This window comes from Panthera tigris, chromosome C2 (genome assembly GCF_018350195.1).
Source record: "Panthera tigris isolate Pti1 chromosome C2, P.tigris_Pti1_mat1.1, whole genome shotgun sequence".
Classification (NCBI taxonomy): Eukaryota; Metazoa; Chordata; class Mammalia; order Carnivora; family Felidae; genus Panthera; species Panthera tigris.
Genome location: NC_056668.1, coordinates 109061534 through 109082706, shown reverse-complemented (window position 1 = coordinate 109082706; position 21173 = coordinate 109061534). Strand labels below are relative to the sequence as shown.

General features: G+C 37.4%; 1 protein-coding gene across 1 annotated transcript in view; it reads right to left on the bottom strand.

Annotated features, from left to right (window-relative positions):
* Positions 1-6257, bottom strand: part of GPR149 (G protein-coupled receptor 149) — a 66756-nt gene extending 60499 nt beyond the window's left edge. The window contains exons 1-2 of the mRNA XM_007086371.3: positions 5241-6257; positions 3923-4115 (exon numbers count right to left, since the gene is read on the bottom strand). Of these exons, the coding sequence (XP_007086433.1) occupies positions 3923-4115; positions 5241-6257 (1210 nt within the window). The remainder of the gene's footprint in view (positions 1-3922; positions 4116-5240) is intronic.
* Positions 6258-21173: the final 14916 nt, after the last annotated feature.

Genomic DNA, 21173 nt, shown 5'->3' with positions numbered 1-21173 from the left:
GGTGGAAAGGTCTACGAAGTTATAAATTTTCTGTGGGAACAACAAATAAAATTTGATTCGTTTTACAATAAATCCTAGTGCCATTCATATGCTGATTCTATTACCAAAAATTTTCCCATAACTGAAGATTTACAAGGCTATTCTGCTGACTGAAAATAGAATTTATAGGTATCATTCATTATTTGAGACAAAACATTCATTGTTTGAGCCAGGACACAAACAAGAATTTCTATCCAAAGAAAATACAAAGTAGAAACATATATTAATATTTTATATCCTGTCTTATGTATAGTTCTACTTACTTTTTCTAGTCATATAGTTCAGTGAAATTAAATTAGGATTTTTAACTTAGTTCAACAGTGTGAAAGTGGAGGAACTAAAAGGATATTTTAATTATTGATGGGTTTCCATTTTCTCTCAAAAAAGATACAAAGTGACAAATTGTGAACTCCAGGACAGTAAGCAAACAAAAACTCATAAATCCCATTTTATCATATAACACAATAAAACTGGTGTCTGTGGCTATATATCTGATTAGCTGTATATTATAATTATGAAATATGTAGAGAAAAAATGAGTAATGTTTTTGAAGGAGTGTGCAGGCTGTCAATGGAGAATCTGCCTCCAGGTCATGAAGAGGCAGTCTGAGGTAGGCTATGAGAAGGAAGAGTGATTGTGATTTACACCATGGAGAAACAGAGAACTCCAGGGCTAATTTATGCCCACAGGTCATGTCATTTAACACAGCAACAACACTGCATAGTAAAAGGCTTATGAGTTCTATTTTACAGTTGAAAAAACTGAGGCTGGTAGAGGAGACCTACCTGAGACCTACCTACCTGGTGAAGAGATTTGAATTTAAAGTCAGCTGATTCCAGAATTTGAATTACTAACCTTTATGTGAAATTGCTTTACTGCTAATTAGACCCATGAGAGAACCTAAGGTAAATTCTGACTGAGGTAATGAATGGAGATAATAGGTTATAACAATATAACAGTTGACAACAGTTTAATAACAGAAACTTAAAGATCATCAGAATACAGTCAGGATCTTTTGAAGTTTATGCTCTCTATACTTACAAAAAAATGTGTGTGTGTGTGTGTGTGTGTGTGTGTGTGTGTGTGTGTGTGTATAATGTTGTATTTGTTCTGGAAAGCTAAGCCCTGGATGAAACATGAATTAGCTTTAGTCTTTTTCCTTTAGTCACACCTTACTAATTGCAATTTCAAACATTATTAGTTAATTATATCAGCTTATAAAAATAAATAATTCTCCAGAGTAATATGGCACTTAGCAGATATTTTGATTTTGCTTACAATAAAAGTTGAAAATCTGATTTTATAGAAAATATTTTAACTGTTTATTTAATTAAAAAAGAAAACATCATCTCATGCAAAGAAAATGAGTCTGAAAGCCATATCCAGTCCATATGTCTGCCATCTGAGACCTCTTTGTTAAAATCATCTTTGTTTTTTTTAACACTTTTGTTTTGAGACACTAGTAATACAGGTTAATGTTGGAAACAAGAGAGAATTGTTAATCTGCAAATTATTTCCCATTACTGACATTCATTTTTTGATTGTATGTCTCTCCACTTGCATTCATGAAGGCTGAGATAGAGAATGATGTTTACATCTGCAAAATGAACTTATAGTCAATATGAGTTAGGAAGCATCCTTGCTTTTTGAGTTCACTGATGAAGAATGTAAAAAGGAAAATCTTAGTTTGTTAAGGAGAAAAAGCCTAAATGTAAAACTGGAGCCATACTCCCAAAGAATCAAGGCACTTGATTAGGCACTCGCCTACCCGAGGAAGAGTATCTTTGGGGTTTGAAAATTCTGTTCTTGTGTCATCCTAGCAACAGGAAAGTATATGATGGGTTCTCAGACAATGAAATTACATCATTCTTGTTCTCAGAGTTTCCCTACAGCAGAATCTGGGATCATAAAGAGAATGGAGCCATTTGGACTACAAGCATTTGAAACTAATGTTTCTCACAGTGTTTGATTTTTGAAGTCATGCCTCTTTTTATAAGCCTACAATATTTCAGGGAATTTTTCCCTGAAAATTTAAATACAAAGAAAAACGATGGTAATTTTAGAGGAAAAATATTATTTTGATCTTGAAAAGTGTGGTTTTAATTTCCAGCATGAGAAATTAATGTGATTGTTGATTCTTCCAGCCTGCCATAGTCTCTTGTAATCTTGTGCAGTACAAGAGAGAATACTTCCTAGACCATTTGCAGTGATAGGTCTGTTGCATTGCTTTGTTTTCAGCTCTGATATGGGTGTCCTTTACTTCTTAAAGATGATGGCCCTACATCACTTTACTAAGACTTTTCATTTTCTCTGGCATTCAACTTTTATTATCTCTTGCATAACCTTAAATACTATAAAACAATGCTGGCTCATTAATTTAGTGGCAAAAGGTTAACATTTGATAGAATGCTAGAACTTCCAGTCTTATAAATGAATTTTATATATGTTCTTGGTGGCTCAGAGTATTTATTATTAATTTTCTGTGTCACTGTTGCTCTGGATAGTAATCTCCGGAAGCACAGAATTGTTATAGAAGTTCCATGGTTATTTTGTTTTAAAGACATAGATAAATTTGGCATCTACTAACAATAAAACTTTATGGCATCCTTAAAAGTAAAGAAATCCTCTCATCATTTGAAAAATACCTAGACATAATAAATTTTAAATGTCATCAATACAGGGAAAATGACCAGTTCATGATTAATTAATGTTTATAAAATAACACTGTTGTAGAATTGATTGTAGAATATATTTTAATATTCTCCAGGTTTTTTTTACCTCTGAAATAGTCTGAAATGAACTATTTTTACTTACTTTTTTTTCCATTAAAGTTTTTTCTACTTGCTTATTCTGAGCAAAGGACAATTAATGGAACAGTTAATTCAGCATACACTAACACATTTTTAGATTTATTAAATGGTAGAACATCCTATTTTTTGTCTGGAATGTACCCTTTTCTTCCTGGTAGAGTCAAAATGTGAAGGTCATTCCTCAACTTTTCCTGTCTCAGTATGGGAACAATTATACTCTAGTGAGTGTTATAGTTGACCCCACTCCCATTCTAGGTATACTCTTTAGAACATTGTTTTTTGTTGTTATTGTTATTTGTTTGTTTAGTGTAACTAGCATGGCTCTATTCATACATGACCATACATGGACAAACTCTGCCACCCTTGTCCCTTCTTGACCTGAGAGTTTTTTGTGTTTTTTGAAAACAGAGGCATATACTTCAAATTTGTGGGGTTTTTTTTTAAGATTTTATTTTTAAGTAATCTCTACACCCCATGTGGGGCTCAATCTCAAAACTGATTTCAAGAGTCACATGCTCTCCTGACTGAACCAGACAGGAGCCCCTTAAATTTTGTTTTCAGACACGCTACTCTGAAAACTTCTTAAAACCCCATAAGAATGAATAGAAGAAGCAAAATAATAAAAATACTTTTCTTTCCTGTTCCATTACATAATAATGGACTATAATATAATGTGTTTTTAAACTCTTCAAAGAGTTAATCTCTTTTCAGATACAGGTTTCTCATATGTAGACTTGGGAAGGGAATTTATTTTCTACTCTGGTCTAAGAACTACAGTGGATATAACATCTAAGGGCCTTTTAGACTTCATGCTGTGTTGAATGAATTCTGTCTGTTCCTTTCTTCCCTAAAATAATTATTCAATGTACAAACACGTCACAGAGTTGTTTTAAACCTGGCTCCTTTAAAACTTATCCCAACACTGTGCTAAGAATTGTTTCACATTATAATTTCCTCTCTTTATTTACATTTATGCTTGGATTCGTCATTCCCTACTCAGGCAACTTCTCAATAGACCACTTTTCTGTGTTTGTATGCTTATTGCCCCCAACCCCACACTGTCAAGGACTTACTTTTTTCCCCATCAGATGCCACTGTATATGCGTTCTGCTTACAGTTGATGATGCAGCCACAGGGCAGATGGGTCCAGCGTTTGGACAAGACAAACACTGGGGTTACAGTGGTGGCCAGCAGGGTTAGCAGAAAGCTGAGTGTCTCGAAGGGAGGGCTCTGAAACCCTACCACGTGCTGGACCATCATGTGGATCTGCAAAGGCAAAGAGCTTCAGACCTATCCCAGGATACAATTTTCCACTTTGCCAGGCCTTTCCCCCAAGCATGCTGCCTGCCCCAGCACCCTTCTCCAGGCTCCTTTCCTGCCTGAGAGTCAGAAGCTCAGTTTTGGTGATGGACCACTGGGATCTCTTGGGATGAATGAGGCCCCCTGATTTAGACCACAGGGCTTTGGGTGGTTTCCACTCCTGGGTGCCTGGTCTGTGCCCCTGCCACCTCAGGTCTCCTCCAGAGAAGCACAATTTACAATAGTGGGGACGCTACTGGGAAAACAGGCAGGCATCCTGAAAACCTGCATCTGGTACTCCAGATGGCCTTTGTCACATCCCTGGACCCTCACTTCACCCCACTCCCCAGCCTGCTTGTCACAGCAGGACGCCACCTTCCTGGGTCAAAACTGGGTTCTTCCTGAAGGCTTGAACAAAAAAGCCTGTTTGCCTCCTCCATAAGAGACTCTTAAAAACTAAGAATAAACTGAGGGTTGATGGGGGATGGGAGGGAGGGGAAAGTGGGTGATGGGCATTGAGGAGGGCACCTGTTGGGATGAGCACTGGGTGTTGTATGGAAACCAATTTGACAATAAATTTCATATTAAAAAAAAAAAGCCTATTTGGTCTGCTCTCTTCCCTCTCTACTTCTGATTGCAACTCTCCAATCTGTCTCCCTGCTGAGGATGGGCGGTGTCCTTACTAGGCAGAAATGGATTGGAGAGAAAGGGATGACAGAGGGTTGGCTGGAAAGAAAACCCTTTTACTACCTCCCTTCTTTTCTGAATATTCCCAGATATTGTTACAGGAGAAGAGAACAACACCCTTGGTCACGTTAGATCTAGGAAAACTGTCCCCCGCGCCCAAAAGTGCTCCCTGTCCCCCTCCCCAATTTTGAAAGGAGAAGCACTTAGTAGCAAAGGCTTCGAAGTCTACAAGCTCTACCGGTGAGCTGCCTTCCCCCAAGTGCGAGTCTAAACCCAGCAGATACATTTGGAAGCGGACTTAACTGTGCGTCTCTTGGGGACTCTCTCAACCGGAGACGCTATTCCCAACACGCACTCATACTGTCTGGTACACACACCCGCGCACGTGAGAAACTGCACTTTTACCATCATGGGCAGCCAAAGGATGACTTTCGTCAGCGCTAGGATCAAAGAGAAGCGCTTCTGCGCTACGCTCACGGTGAAGCTCCTGGTGCCATAGAGAGTCCCCCGGTTCTCACGCCTGCAGGCTCCAACCACAGCGGTAGCCTCGTGTCCCGGCCCCTGCCCCAGCTGTGCCCTCGCTGGTGGACCCGGTCCAAACACGGTGTCGGAGCTGGGGGAGCATCCCCCAGAACAGCGCAGCGCAGGGCCGGGAGCATCATCTGGAGACAAGGAAAGCACTCCCCCCCGACTTGGAGGGGTCCCAGGAGTGGAAGCTCCGCGGGAAATCTCCTGGTAGTTGGCGTGGAGCCTCGGCGGCTCCTCCGAACACAGCAACTGGTGAGTGAGCGGGACAGAGAGGCCGGCGAGGAGTCCGAAGGCCGAAGTGTACACAGCGAAGAGGAGCAGCACGTAGGAACTGGAGCAGTCCGCCAGACAGCCCCACGGCGTGCGCACGAAGGTGCCCCAGCCGCACAGCGGGAGCGCCGAGAGCAGCAGACTGGCTGCCCACACGGTCAGCACCACGCCGAGCACCTGGCCGGATCTTCTGGAGGCTGCCTGGCTCCCCACAGCCCTGTGCATCGAGTAAAAGTTGTAGGAGACTAGGAGAGTCGCCTTTAAGTTGCTCGAGAGGCCCTGGCATAAATATAGTAAGGCAGAGGTGGTGCACAGAGCCTGGAAGTAATCAGGGACCTGGTTTGGCCACTGCAAAAACATGAAGATGGTCACCGACAGGACACTCATGAGATCATCCCCAGACCAGGAAGCCACAAGCATGGACACAACGGTTCTGTTGTGCGTTTTCAGCAGGGAAACTAGTGAATAAATGCTGCCTGCCAGGGCTGCAAGAGTCATTAAGCATGTCAGGCAAAACAGATAGATATTCAGAGTTCCTGGCAGATTTAAAAGGTCCGTCGAATTATGATTTTCTTTCCACAGGGTAGAGTCATTTGTTGATAAGTTACTGGAAAATCCAGACATTGTCTTTGGTCAATATTTAATTTCCCTTTCAGTGAGTCTGTAAATATTCTCAAAATAAAGCATGATTGTTAGTTGCAAATCAGATCTCATTTTCTCCTACCAAATTTCCCTCTAGAAGTTCCCCGTCAGTCCAGCAGAAAATGATCAGGCATGTCTCCTTTAGATCTGACTTAACCCATATTTAAAAATTGAGTTCCATTTAAAAGCATCAGTAAAAAACTTTTCAACATTCCAATTAAAAACAAACCCCAAACTTCTTCCTGAAACCATCAAGTTTCTGGCATAAATGCAAAAAGCTTCTCAGGTAGATTGAAAAACAATGATGTCTGGCTCCTTTTGTGTCCTTAGGGAGCAAAGCAGCTTGTAGCTTGAGGTAATCAAACTCTATTCACTTTTTAAGAGCAGTAAAGCGATGCATTTGGTTCCAGAGCTGCATTCAAAGGCAGAGAGATTATCAGGTAGGTGTCAGCTTTGCAGGTTCTGAGAAAGACACAAGCAAAACAGAGCGGGGGAGGGGGGACGGTGGGGGGTGGGGGAAGGAGAGGGAGGGAGAGAGAGACAGAGAGAAGGAAAATTAAGAGAGAGACAGACACTGAGCACAGCTCCCCGTCGAACCGCTGTGTTCTTCAATCAGCCTGTGATCCTCAGAGCTGCAGGAAGGAGGAGTCAATTCCAAGCAGGAGAGAAGCAGGAACAAAAGGGAGGGGAGTTCAGTGTGTGAGCAAAATGATGTACATCTTCTTAGCCTGCCTCATTCAAAGCAAGAAACGGTGTCCTTGCTAAGCCTTCAGTTTTGGTTCTGACATATAAAACTAGCCAAAATACTCGCTCAGGCTTGATATGAATGACAAATATCATCTTTGAGAGGTCTAAGCTACTCCACTAAAGGATTGCTTCTATTCTTATCTAGACCTCTCTGATACATAATGCTTTAGAGAAAGAATAGTCTCAATGCCATTTTAAAAGAATAGGATGTACCAGCTTTTGTTTTTTAAATATATATTGTGCTTAATAATAAGAATGTCATTATGGTCTTCATTACACTAAACAAAATTTTGCAGAATCTTTGGGCTTCAGGCGTGTAACTATTTTCTGTCAATGTCATCCAGTAAGCAAGCTGCCATTTGAATAAATAACGTTCTCTAGTTGTTAAAGTCAGATGATATTATATAGGGTCTAAAAGGAGATTACCCCCACAAAAACATTCTTAACGGGTGTATTGAGGGTGTCACATATAATAATTGCACTTCTGAATTCATTTAAAAAATCGTCAGCTTTGCAAGATGAGTGGCTCAGCAAAGTAACTGGCAACAGTAGTTCTGTTACCAGAGTCGAGTACTTAAGCCTGACAACTGAAACGACCAGACCCACAAATCAAAGGCACAAACAAGGCCTTATTGGGGCTACAGCTTCAGCTGAAGGGTGACACATCACCAGCAGAGAATAGTTAAGGCTGGCCTCCCAACATGGCAGAGTCCCTGCTTATATAAAGTTCCCGTTCCAGTTCCCACCAGTCCAGTATGCTAAGAGGAAAAGGGGAAAGAAGAAGGGCCTGGTCCTGTTCAGTTGGAGGAGACTCACCTTGATTGGTTGATATTGGCAGGCAACTCAGGCAGTCAGTCCATTGGTGCTTTTTGGAGCCCGGGTCCTCTGTTTTAAGTCTGGCTTGTATATGGCGCTGCATCCCAGTTTTGCTCTTGTAAAAGAAGCAGTTTAACAATAACAGCCAATAGAAAGTGTCCCAAGTGAATAATGTTTTTCACTTAAGGCTTGTTCCCATGGTCTCTAACTGTCTCACTTCTGGTCAGGCATTTCCCAGGATGCTTGAGGGTAGCATTCCTCCTCAACTCAGCCTCATGAGCTGAGGGTGCCTTTCCTCACAGTGCTGGGGTCTGAATGAAAGCAGGGAAGAGAAAGTAGAAAGTTATATGGTAATGAACTAAGTGAATGGAAATGGTAATAGAACTCTGATCATTCCTTTCATTTTCGTGGTAACTGAAGCTATATTTTGAACATGAATCTGCTCATGTGGAAAGTGATTGTGGTAGTCATTGCCATTCATACCCTTCAGTAAACACAGTAGGCACTTTGCTTATGACATGTTGTTTTATTTCCCCTTCACTCAGCAAATGGAAACAAAACCCACCTGTTACAGCTATAGCTCAGCACTCCATTTCTCCCTACTGATAGTAATAGACCTTGCAGCACAGCGTGGGTAAAGAAGAGTCTGAGGATAAATTCATTTTCAAATAGTGTTGCTTCAGAAAGCACAACATGATAAACACGACTTTCTTTTTAAAATCATTTTCAAAGTTCTGCAGTATGCTTTTCTGTCTCTTTTCTCAGACCTATTCTTTCCTCCTCTAAGCAAAAATATTATTTTTCAATATGGAATTTAATCCTGGATTTTCAATTGAGTTGGATGATAAGTATCACACTGTTAAAATACAAAGAGTAGAAATTGAGAGTAGCTGTGGCAATACCATTGGAGGCCTGGAGACGTTTCCTCTATCATTAACATCATTTTGGGGTTTTCCATTCAATGTAAATTTAGAAAAGAGACACCTAAGCACCTTGTTGCCCTGGTCTTTAGGATATGACAGAAGAGGCAAAAAGGTTGGAACACTTCCATAGGTTGTGGTAGAATTGCAGCCATTAGGGAGCTAGAAGGGATATCTGTATTTGAACTTCAGACTCTGCTATTGCTGGCTGTGTAATCTTGGGCAAAATTGTTATACTTTCTCCTGTTTCTGTGTCTGTTTCCAAATCTGTAAAATAAGGGGGCTTGTCTGGAGTATTTTTAGGCCCTTTCAAGTTCTAAAATGAGATGATACAATTTTAAAATCAGGTTAACTTTATCATAATTCTCTGCCTACTTCACAATAATCAATATTGTCATAATAGAAAAGGGAAAGCCTGTAAGACCTGATGCTTGGGTTTTCCATGCTTGCTCTGGCCCTGCTATGATGGGATGGAGGCCCTTATCAGTATGAAGATTCTATAAGATTCAAGGAGCCTGGAATGTTGCACCTACTGAAGGATCCTGGCTGCCCTGGAGATCTGAGTGAACCTACATAAGCTTTGTATGGATGGGAAGTAAAATTTATTTTGTAAGTCACTCATTTTTGGTGTTGAGTTTTACTGGGTGGTAACCTAGCTCATCCTAATGCGGTTAGGTATACCATTGCCCCCACACAGTTAGTAAGTGGTAGAGCCTGTTTTAAAAATCATAATCTGGCTCTGCATTCTGAATCACAACCGACATACATTTTCCAGTTATTTCCTCTTAGCACCTCATGCTTGGGAACACTTCCAATGGATGTTGATTATCATAAATTTGTTTCTCAGAAAGAATGTTTGAAATGTTTTCTTTTTCACAATGTTTTATATTTCAAAAACATTTTTCAAAATGTTAATTTATAAACAACCTTTTACCAAGGTGTATGTTTTATAATACATATATTATATATATGGATATGTTACATATCTGTACACATATATTTTATATATGAGTTTCTTGAAAGTAGTAATTAGCCATAATCTGAGCCATAATCTCATTTTCTTTACAATATCCTCTTGATCTTAAAAAAAAAAAAATCACTCTAAATGCTTTTCAAATAACCAGTATAACTTTTAGTAGACTAGGAAGAAAGATTTCCAAGAGACCTCTTTGTGCCTTAAAAAAATTTACTCAGTTCCTGTGAGTGAGCCTCGTTCCTCTGTCTCACAATGAAACCTTATGTCTTCAATTATTTAAAATCCAGTCTTCAAATCATTTAATAATATAAATTTATATTGATTTACATAGAAATTATGATTATACCAGACCAGCTGAAGTGAAGCAGTAGTCCACTGCTGCTTTGGTTACTTTAAAACGTTTACTGAATATAGCATTACAGCCTAGGAAACAACCTGCAGAGAATTACATGGCAGTAATTTCATTAGATTTTTAGTTTATGAAGTCCTTGATGTAATGATACCTTTGCAAAGCACTGAAGGCAATTCATTTCTGTAAAAGTCTGTATTATTTATATCTGAAAATCCTGAAAGAGTAGAAAACAGCATAAAAAATTCTTGTTGAATAAGGCAAAGTAACATCCTTTGCTATATAGGGCTTTAGCAATAAAAAAGTAACCACAGGACCAAATGGAAACATTTAGCCTTGTTTTATGATAATTAAAAAAAAGCGTCATAAATAAAGTTAATCGTGAAGGTATAATATTTTTTTTTTTGTTTCTAGAAATATAGTGTTATGCAGGCAAAACATTTTAGAGGACTGGCCCAGCTTAAAACTCTTACTAACTTATTAGCAAAACTCAAATGAAAGACCTCATAAATTATCCAGTATATGTACAATACATATAATATACAAATAAAATCTAAATTATATAAATGTAATAAACATATAAATTTATTATATATATATAATTATATAAAAAGTATATAAAATACATGCATATTCTGCTTTAGCTGATGGTTTTCCAAAAAAGTGACTAGCAATTTGGCATCATAGGAGAGCCCAAATGCTGTGATTTATTTTCTTCTTTTTCAATATCTTATCAGAAACCTACAATGTTTAATATAGTCTAATAATTATGAATAAGGGCATAATTTAACATGGCTCGAAGTCAAAGACTAAGTTCATGAATTTAATCTTTAGCAACCTCCTAAATATCCTCTCAACCCAAAAATGCCCCTCTATATTTTGGGGGGTTGTTTCAAAGGTCTCTCAAATGGGAGATTCCATTACTTTTTAAAACCTATTCCCTGGATGAGACAAAATTTGGAAGTAGGTACATATACAGTTAATATATGTAATACATTAATGTAGATTAGCTACGGAAAGAAATAAGATTTGTCATTATGGGTCACTGCTTACTCAGTTTTTACTCATTTCGGGCAAGGACCTTGACTAGGATAGTTACGTAAGGTCCACCTAGCTATATGATAAAGGTGGTATCTGGAGGAGAGTTTTTATGTAAAACTGTGTGAAGCTATTGAATGGACTGAAAATAACAGTGCACTCTGTAGATAAAAATATAAATAATATTTGACTACTCTAAACACAACGGTAAACTATAAACTTTCGTTCATTTATTCCACATCTGTTTGAATGTCTGAAGGTCAGTCAGACAGTGTGCATTAGTGGTAAACAGAACATTATGTTTTCTGTCCTTGTGAAGCTTATGATCCAGTCATTTTTCATACTATCTTCTCTCTTAAAGTCCCCTCTGATTAACCTTTCATCCAGGGGATTCAATACAATAAATATTTGATGCTTAGGATTAGAATATCCTTCTGCACAACAAATTGAACAAGCCTTACATTAGAAATGAGGTAATGCAGGGGGACCCCTGTAGCTTATTTTCCCAAGGTCCATTTAAACTACAAGTAGTTTCAATTTTAGTATTTCAAGGATAGAACAATATCCTGAGCTAAGTACTATCACTATAAGTGATATACAAAGGAATTCTGATACTAATTTTTAGTTTCTTTTCAGTAGGGACCTGATGAAAATTCATAAGTAGCTACGAGATTAGTTCTTGGTTCTAGTCTGGTCCAGATTTCTTTTCATCTTGCATAGTCCATGTTATGCTAGTCCTCAATTATTATGTGACCGCCCCTTCCCCTCCCTGCCACCATCATTCCTGTCCCACATCCGCGTGTGCTGGGACATTGCTTCCTTAAGTAAAGCCTTTCTTAGTGTTTTCAGAAACTTTACATCTATAAATGCTAAAGGTTTGCTTTAAGTACCCAAACTTCATCGACCACGTTCTCAAAGATGGTTTCTCTTTCCAGTCCTTTGTGAGATAAATGCCACTCATTTCCCTAGGAATGGCTTCTCTGTGTTCAGTGCTCTGGCTTTGCTTTCTTACCTGAGCAGTCTGCCCTATAGGAGCATCATCATCTTGCCTTGAGGTGATATCTGGGCATGGTAATAGGAAATATGTTTTATCTCCTGTCTTTTGGCAGGAAGTATACTTTCCTTATTGAGGTCCCTTACTTCATTAAGTAAAGGGAATGACTTAGAAATATTTCTTGGTTTATTTTAGAGGTTGGCAAACTATGGTCTGTCTTTATAAGTACACTTTTAAGGGAACATAGCAACACCCACTCATTTAAGTCTTTTTATGGTTACTTTCAAGCTACAACAACAGAGTTGAACCCTGAGTAATTGTGGCAGAGACTGTGCAATCAACAAAGCCAAAAATACTTATTATCTGGCCTTTAAAAAAAAAATTGTTGAGCCTTGGGTTATCTAAAAGAGGAGCATGTTAATGCAAAGTGATCTCAAATTGATAAAATGTTTGGGTCATTTGTGAGAGTCAGCACATCCACATCTTATGTATTCTAACATATATAAGAATATGTATTATATAATTAATTTTTATAGTAATATGTAAATACATTTATATGTAATTAATAATAATGTCAATAACATCAATAACAATGTCTAACATTTATTTAATTCTTATAATGTGCTGGACAGTCTTCAAAGTTATTTACATGTATTAACTAATTTCACAATTCTATGATGTAAATATTAGCTTTAGCCCCATTTTCCAGACAAAGCAACTGAGGCACAAGAATAAATAACCCATCTAAAGTCACACTGCTGTTAAGTGAAGGGATTCGTTTTTGAACCCATGTAATCCAGAGACAGAACCCTGGCTTATAGAAGAAGCAGATTGTATGTGCTTTATTTTTCTGCCCTATTCTCTAGATTTCTTGCCTTTGCAAACATCCTGTGAGCTTCAATAAATCAGAGGGATTGCTGGGGAAGAGAATGTCCTGAGGCAACACACATTTCTGAGGTCCTAACTCAGTAAATAGAATGATGCAGATGGCCACCCATTGTTTCTTTTCATTTAGTATCATTGAACTCCAAGGGTTTTAAAGAAATTATCTCAGTAGCTCTTACTTCCCCAAGGAGTAGCGAAGCTTTATCCAAACTCTACAGCTGACAAGTTAGAGCATGCAAGCAAAATCACATGCTCAAGATGATACTATGATTTCAGTGACTAAAGTAAAAATGGACCTTCCTTCTTTTCCTCATTTGTTACTTATTCACAAGGGCAAAGGTGTCTGGATTTTGTTCTGAGAAATACCCCAGGTTTTGGGGTGTGTTTGAATGACAATTTTATTTATTTATGAAGAACTTATAAAATCTTGAATGAAAGAAAGACATGGTAATGGCTTAGAACTAATAGTCCTATAATGGTGAAAGTGATACCAATTCTCTGGTCACTGTGGTAGAGAAGCTGGAATCCAAAAACCTAGATGTGATTTCTCTCCCTCCCTTCTTTTCTTCCTTCCTTCCTTCCTTCCTCTTTCTTTCTTTCTTTCTTTCTTTCTTTCTTTCTTTCTTTCTTTCTTTCTTTCTTTCTTCTTTCTTTCTTTCTTTCTTTCTTTCTTTCTTTTTCTTTCATGTTTATTTATTTTTGAGATAGAGAGCACCAGCAGGGAAGGGGTAGAGAGAGAGGGGGACAGAGGATCTGAAGCCAGATCCGCGTGAGCCAGAGGCCAGCCCAGGGCTCAAGCTCACTAGCTGTGAGATCATGACCTGAGCCAAAGTCAGAGGCTCAACTGCTCAACCGACTGAGCCACCCAGGCGCTCCACCTGGATGTGATTTCTAACTCTCATCAGGCTTGCTTTGAATCCTTCAACAAGCCACTTAATCTTGTCTATAGCTCAGCTCCTCTATCTTCATAGACAGGATAATAATATCTATCCTCAAGAACTTTAAGAGCTCAGATGAAAAGCATCATAACAGCTTAGAATAAATAATGGTGAGTTTCTGGTATGCTTATCTTCATAACTGACAGTTATCTTCAAAACATCATCAGCCTGGGTTCTCTGGTAGATAACAATAAAGGGGAAACAGTTATGATGAGGAAACAGTTATCTCCTTCCTTTCCTTCCATGTCCAATACATAATCAGAACCACAAAGTCACTGTACACATTATGCCATTTCTCATTTGACGCTCAAATTAAAATGTGCAATGAAAAGAAGGAAGAGAAAAGGAGTGTGTGGGGGGAGAATTATAGTAGACCTGTGGTATCTAGGCTGATACATTTTGGTACTGGTGGTGGCAAGTATTGGGGTTGGAGGAATATGGCCCGCCAAGCAAGGTCAGGGATAAGAGATACAAACTGATAAACACGGATGGTATATTTTAAAATTGATTTGTCCAGGAAGGATTTTTTTTAATGTTTATTTATTTTTGAGAGAGAGAATGTGAGCAGGGAAGGAAGGCAGAGAATCCAAAGCAGGCTCTGCACTGTCAGCACAGAGCCTAGCGTGTGTCAAACTCACAAACCGCAAGAGCATGACCTGAGCCAAAGTCAGATGCTTAATTGACTGAGCCACCCAGCTGCTCCTGTTCCAGAAAGGATTTGAGATGAAAACCATTCAGTGAGACTCGAAAATGGGTTAAATATAGATACAAAGTGATGACAACAAAACCCCCAAATAAAACAAAACAATGCTCTCGCTATGCAGAAGTTAATTCCTATTATCAGTTTCATGTGTACATACAAATGGAATCTATATACATATGTGATCATACTTACATCTTTTGTGTTTTTTTTATGGATCAGACTACAATGGAGATCACTTCATATCAGCATTTCATTCCTATTATATAGCTGTTTTGTATTTGACTATGTGAATGAATTATACTTTATTTATACTTTATTTAATTAGTTACTTAAACAAAAAGTTGTAAGGGGCACCTGGGTGGCTCAGTTGGTTAAGCGTCTGACTTAGGCTCAGTTCAAGCCTTGAGTTGGGCTCTGTACTGACATCTCAGAGCCTGGAGCCTGCTTTGGATTCTGCGTCTCCCTCTCTCTCTGCCCTACCCCCACTTGCACTCTGTTTCTCTCTCTCTCTCAAAAATAAATAAACATTTTAAAAAATTTAAAAAAGTTGTAAGGGTTTTTTTTTTCTGATTGTTTTGCTCTGAAAAGTAATATTGAATGAGCATCCTTGTACATATATCAAAGCATTTTTTTATAAGTACATATCCAAGGTAAAGTCCATATATTAGAATTGCTGGGCCAAAGTCACTTTAAATTTTGACAGATTTGACTATGTGCCTACCAACAAGTTGCACCAATAGCAATAGCATAAACTCAAACATTATTAAGACTGCCTGTTTTTCTCACATTTTCACGAGTACTGAACATTTTGAAAATTTTTAATTTTTCATCAGTCTACCAGGTTAAAAAATATGGATTTATAAGTGCCTGTTGTGTGTGAAGGGAAAAAGTTTATATGTTCAGATATTTATTCTGAATTTGTCAGTTAATTCAAGACATTTTGATCTTGTTTATGATTAATTTTTATTTTTTAAAACGATTATATTTTATTTAGGCTATTGCACTTGAGAGAGCATTCATTAATGGGAAACCACTCAAAGAAAAAGGGGGGCCTGGGTTGTATAGAGACAAGTGAACAAAGGAACTACCGATAAAGTTGGAGGTGGGTCTTATCTGGAAAAATGCCAGAACATGGTTGTCCTTTCTATTTAGTGTTTTCCAGAACGTAAAGGGTGGGAATCTCTCAACCATTACTGTTCTCTTGGAGGCAATGGCTCAGATAAAGTTCAACGTTGTCATACTCCCCTTTTGTTCAAAATAAATTTGGTCACTGAACAACTTCGAGATCCTCAAAATCTTCATGAGTGGGGACAAGCAGGATCTAAGAAATAGTATCTCAAGGGCACTTGTTAATCTACTTATGTTTTTTTTAAGAAGTTTTTACTTTTTTTTAAATGTTTGTTTATTTTTGAGAGAGACACAGCATGAACAGGCAAAAGGAGAGAGAGAGAAAGAGAGAGAGAGGGAAAGAATCCCAAGCAGACTCCACACTGTCAGCACAGAGTCCGACACAGGGCTCCATCCCACAAACCACGAGATCATGACCTGAGCCAAAGTCAGACAGTCAACTGACTGAGCCACTCAAGCACCCCAAGAAGTTTTTACTTTTAAGGCAAATTATTAATATTTTCATTTGTGTCACACAAAATACTTCACATCAAAAGCATACAGTAAATTCTGTCATTTTTTTGTACTAATATGGAAGCACTTTTTGCATTTACATTTTTACTTGTTGAATATATTTGGTATGAGAATTTAGAAAAGGATTTCGCTTGGTTTTTATTTCCCAGGTATCTATCCAGTTGCTCCAACATATTTTATATAACCTATCTTTTCACAACTGATTTGATATGGCACCTTTAGCATATACGTATAATAATTTCCCATCGAAATAATGCCTATTTCTAATTCTCCATTCACAGATTATTTTCTGTTGATTTATTTCCAATGAAATAATATTTTTACATAAATTCCATTGGACTATAATATGCATAAGAAAAATGTGCAAGTGATAAATGTACAAATCAATAAATTTTCGCAAAGTGAGCTCACCTGTGTAAATAGTACTTAGGTGAAGAAATACTTTACCAAAATGTCGAAGCCCTCTGTGCCCCTTCCAGTTACCATTCTCCCCAACCCCAAGAGTAACCAATGTCCTGACTTTTCGTCTGTAATTATAAACTAGTTTTCCTTGGAAATGTAAAGTATGCACTCTTGTGTGTCTACCTTCATTTGCTCAGCATGATGTTTGTGAGATTCATCCATGTTTTTTAATATAGTATTTCTTTCTCTTTGGTGTATAAATTCCAAATTTATGAATATTCCACAATTTATCAATTCCACCAGAGATGGACATTTGTGTTGTTGTCAGCTCAGAGTTATTACAAGCAAATGCTTGTAGATTTTACCCTACTTGCAAGCTAATAAGTTCGCTTGCTGCAGTGTCATGACAAAATACAGGGGATTTCTGGTTCAGGAATAAAGAATTTTACTACAGCAATAGCAATAGAATATCGGTATTGTGCCAATTTCCCAAGCCCAACTTTCCACTGGGTAACACGCAGAAGGCCAGATGACCACCTGTACACACAGTGGAGATTGGTTTGCAGGAGAGAAACCCTTAACTAGCTTAGGGAATACAAATAGTTTGTCATGAGCAGTAAGCATACCTGCCCTTCACTCTTGAGGGAGACACTATTTTTTTCTTCCAAGGCTGTAAGCAAACCTGCCTTTTACTTTGGAAACACATCACTGAAAAGAGAATCTAGAAAGACAGTTCTCTGTTTGTAAGACATGTAGAAACATGAGATATGCATGGATAATTATCTCCCAATAAGAACAGAACAAGTATACCCACTATTACCATTACTGTTGCACATATTGATGGGGGTCCTAACCAATGTTATGAGGAAAAAAAATACAAACGAGTTTGGAAGGGATGAAAGTTAAGAAAGAAAACTAGCATTATGTGTAAATGATAATGATCATAAACCTAGGAAACAAAAGAACTTACAGACAAATTATTACAACTAAAAAAAGAATTTATTTGTTGGGCAAAAGATCAATTTTTAAAAATCAGTAGCAGCAATAACCAACTAGAAAATGTAATAAAATACTTATTTTCATAATTTCAGTTCTTGAAGCAGTAAAAATCATGAAATGTCTGAAGAATTAATTTAACCATGAACACTCAAGCCCTACTTGGGAAAAACCTTAAAACTTTAACAAAAGGTCCAAGAAGATGACTTAAATAAATGAAAAGATATTCCATGATTCTGGATAATGTGAACTTAGTATTACAGTGATAGGAATTCTTTCTAAATTTATCTGCATATTCAAAGCATTTCCAATCAAAAATCTAGTTGACATTTTTTGAAGAACTCAATAAACAACTTAAAATTTATTTGGAAGAATAGAAGTTCATTAATAGCCAAATTAGTGTTATAAGAGCAAAATAATACATGCAATGAAGCCCTTGTTCTAAAGGTGGCATGATATTAGTACAAGAACACATGAACTAACAATGCAGCAGAACAGTGAGTTCAGAGACAGGCCTGTGCATTTCTGACAACATATATTACAAACATATCACCATGAAACTATAGAGTAGGTGATGGCTTCCTTTATGGAGAAAAATAAAAATGGACCCTAACCATGTACCATGTATGAAGGTGATTTTGGATGAATGAGAGACTTAAATGTAAAAGGCAAACTATTAAGATCTTTTGTAATCCAGAGAAGTGAAGGTCTACTAATTAAAACTGAAAACATAAAAATCAAAAAGGAAAAATATTGATGAAGATTTTTACATCAAAATTAAGAATTAAATATTTCTGCTAAAAACCAAATACCGTGGACGAGGCTGGTAGAGAGATAACAAAAGGAAAGAATATTTTTATGATTGCTAAAACCAAAGAAAAACAAAAGATGATTAATGTCTATTAAAAGTAATAGCTTCAGGGTTCCTGGATAGCTGGCTCAGCCAATTGAGTGTCTAACTCTTGGTTTCGATTCAGGTCATGATCTCAGGGTTGTGGGATGTATCCCCATGTTTCTGTCTTTCTGTCTCTCTGTCTCTCTCTCTCTGTCAGGGCACCTGGGTGGCTCAGTCGGTTACGGTCTGACTCTTGATTTTGACTCAGGTCGCGATCTCAGGAATTGTGAAATTGAGCCCCACATCAGGCCTTGCTCTGAGCATGGAGACTGCTTAAGATTCTCTCTTTCTTCCTCTGTCCCTCTCCCCCACTCACATGTGCTCTGTCTCTCAAAATAAATAAATAAACTTCAAAAAAAAAAAAAGATCCTCTTTCTCTCTCTCTCTCTCTCTCTCTCTCTCTCTCTCTCTCTCTCCCTCCCTCCCTCCCTGCCTCTCCCCCTGCACCTCTACCTTGCTTGCTCTCTCTCTCTTTCTAAAATAAAAATTTTAAAAAAATAATAGCTTCATCTGTAACTGGCTTATTTCACTTAGCATAATATCCTTAAGATTCATTTGTATTGTCACATATTGGAGAATTTCCTTCTTTTTTAAAGGTTGAATAATATCCTCTTGTATGTATAGATCACATTTTCTTTATCTACTCATCTACAAATGCACATTTAGGTTGTATCCACATCTTAGCTGTCACGAATAGGGCTTCAATGAACAAAGACGTGCAAATATCTCTTCAAAATGACTGACAGTACTGTATAGGACACTTGAACAAATTAAGAGAGTAGATCTCATGTTAAGTGTTCTTACAACAATAAAAGAAGACAAGAGAAGAGAAAAAAAGAAAAAGAAAAAAAAAGAAAAGAAAAGAAAAGAAATAGCTCTAAATAAACATTCAGAGGACAACCATCCCAATGTAAAAACTGGAAAATGGTATGAACAGACAGTTTATTGAAAAGGAAATCCTAAAAGCCAAGAAACATATGAAGAAATATAAACCATAGAGAAATGCAAATTAAAGCAATGATCAAATATTTCGCACCTATTGAATTGACAAAAATAAGAAAGCTGAATGATGCCAAAGTTTAACAGGGATATGGAAATATAGAAACTTTCTGCATTGCTGATTACAGTTATGGCGTGATGCAGTCTTTCTGAGAAAGCACTTTTCTGGGGAGATTAAGGAAATTCAAATCTATAACCTGATATTTATATGAAGGTTTAATACATACATATAAGTGGACATGTACCAATGTGTTTGTCATAGTCTCGGCTGTGTGAGTGGTGAGTTGAGGTTATAGTGCCCATAACTGGAAGAGAGAATAGCTAAATGTGGTTGATGAACATAGGCAGCTGTGAAAAGTACTGGTGAGTCACACACACCAGTACTTAGAAATGAGTTATAGAATGAGTCTTAGAATGAGTCTTAGAAACTCCAGTGTTTAAAAAAAGCCAGTAGGGAAATGTAGGTACGATACTATTTACATTTGTTGGAAATAAATGCACATAAAACATTGAGTCACATTTTATAAGGAGACACTGAAACAAAAATGTAAATAGTAAACACAATAATACATTGGATCCCTAAGGGGTAAGGGAAATAGGATCAGGGTATAGAAATAAAAGGAAAAAAAATTATTTCATTTGGGTTTTCAAATATATTTGCATAGAGTTGAGCAAATCATTCTCCAATATTTTTTTATGATTTTCCCGGATCTTAGCTATTTCTCTCCTTCTAAGTTCCATTTTGAATATATATTTTTTTATTTTGGCACTCTACTTGCTTGATTAGATGGTAGTAGATGATCTATTTTATTGCTTTATTTAAAGCACCAGCTTCTGAATTTATTTTCTAATCCACTGTTTTTCTTCTTTTAACTCATTAAATTTAAAAACTATTTTGGGGGCGCCTGGGTGGCTCAGTCAGTTAAGCTTCCAACTTCAGCTCAGGTCACAGTCTCGCGGTCCGTGGGTTCGAGCCCCGTGTCAGGCTCTGTGCTGCCAGCTCAGAGCCTGGAGCCTGCTTTGGATTCTGTGTCTCCCTCTCTCTGCTCTGCCCCTGCTCGCATGCTGTCTCTCTCTCTCTCAAAAATAAATATTAAAAAAAATGTAAGAAACCACTATTTTTATTTTTAACTTCTTGGATTACATAATTATTAATTCTATTTGTGTTTGGTTCACAATGTGAATGCTTGAAAATATATATACAATATATATATTAATATATACAATTATTTTTTAAAATCTATACTTTGTTACAGCTAAATAGCTAAATCGCATAGATTCTGATTTGAAGTGAGAACAGAAGTATTAGTCTGTTATGTGCTGGAACCAGATGGTATTTTCCCATTGTGAATATACTGCTGTGTATGGAGAATAATTCTGGAGTAAAGTAGCATCTTCTCTTTTGAGCTCAAATTAATCTTGTTTCTTCATTTCCAACTGTTTGGATATGTTTATTTCATTGAATGACCATCACATTAAACCCTTATTTCAATTTCAGTGGCAAACCCTACTAATCACAATAGGATTTATCTGTTACTTGAAAATGAATAACTTTCTGTTTTGGGTTTTGTTTCCTTGGGTGTTCCCTGGCTATGGTGG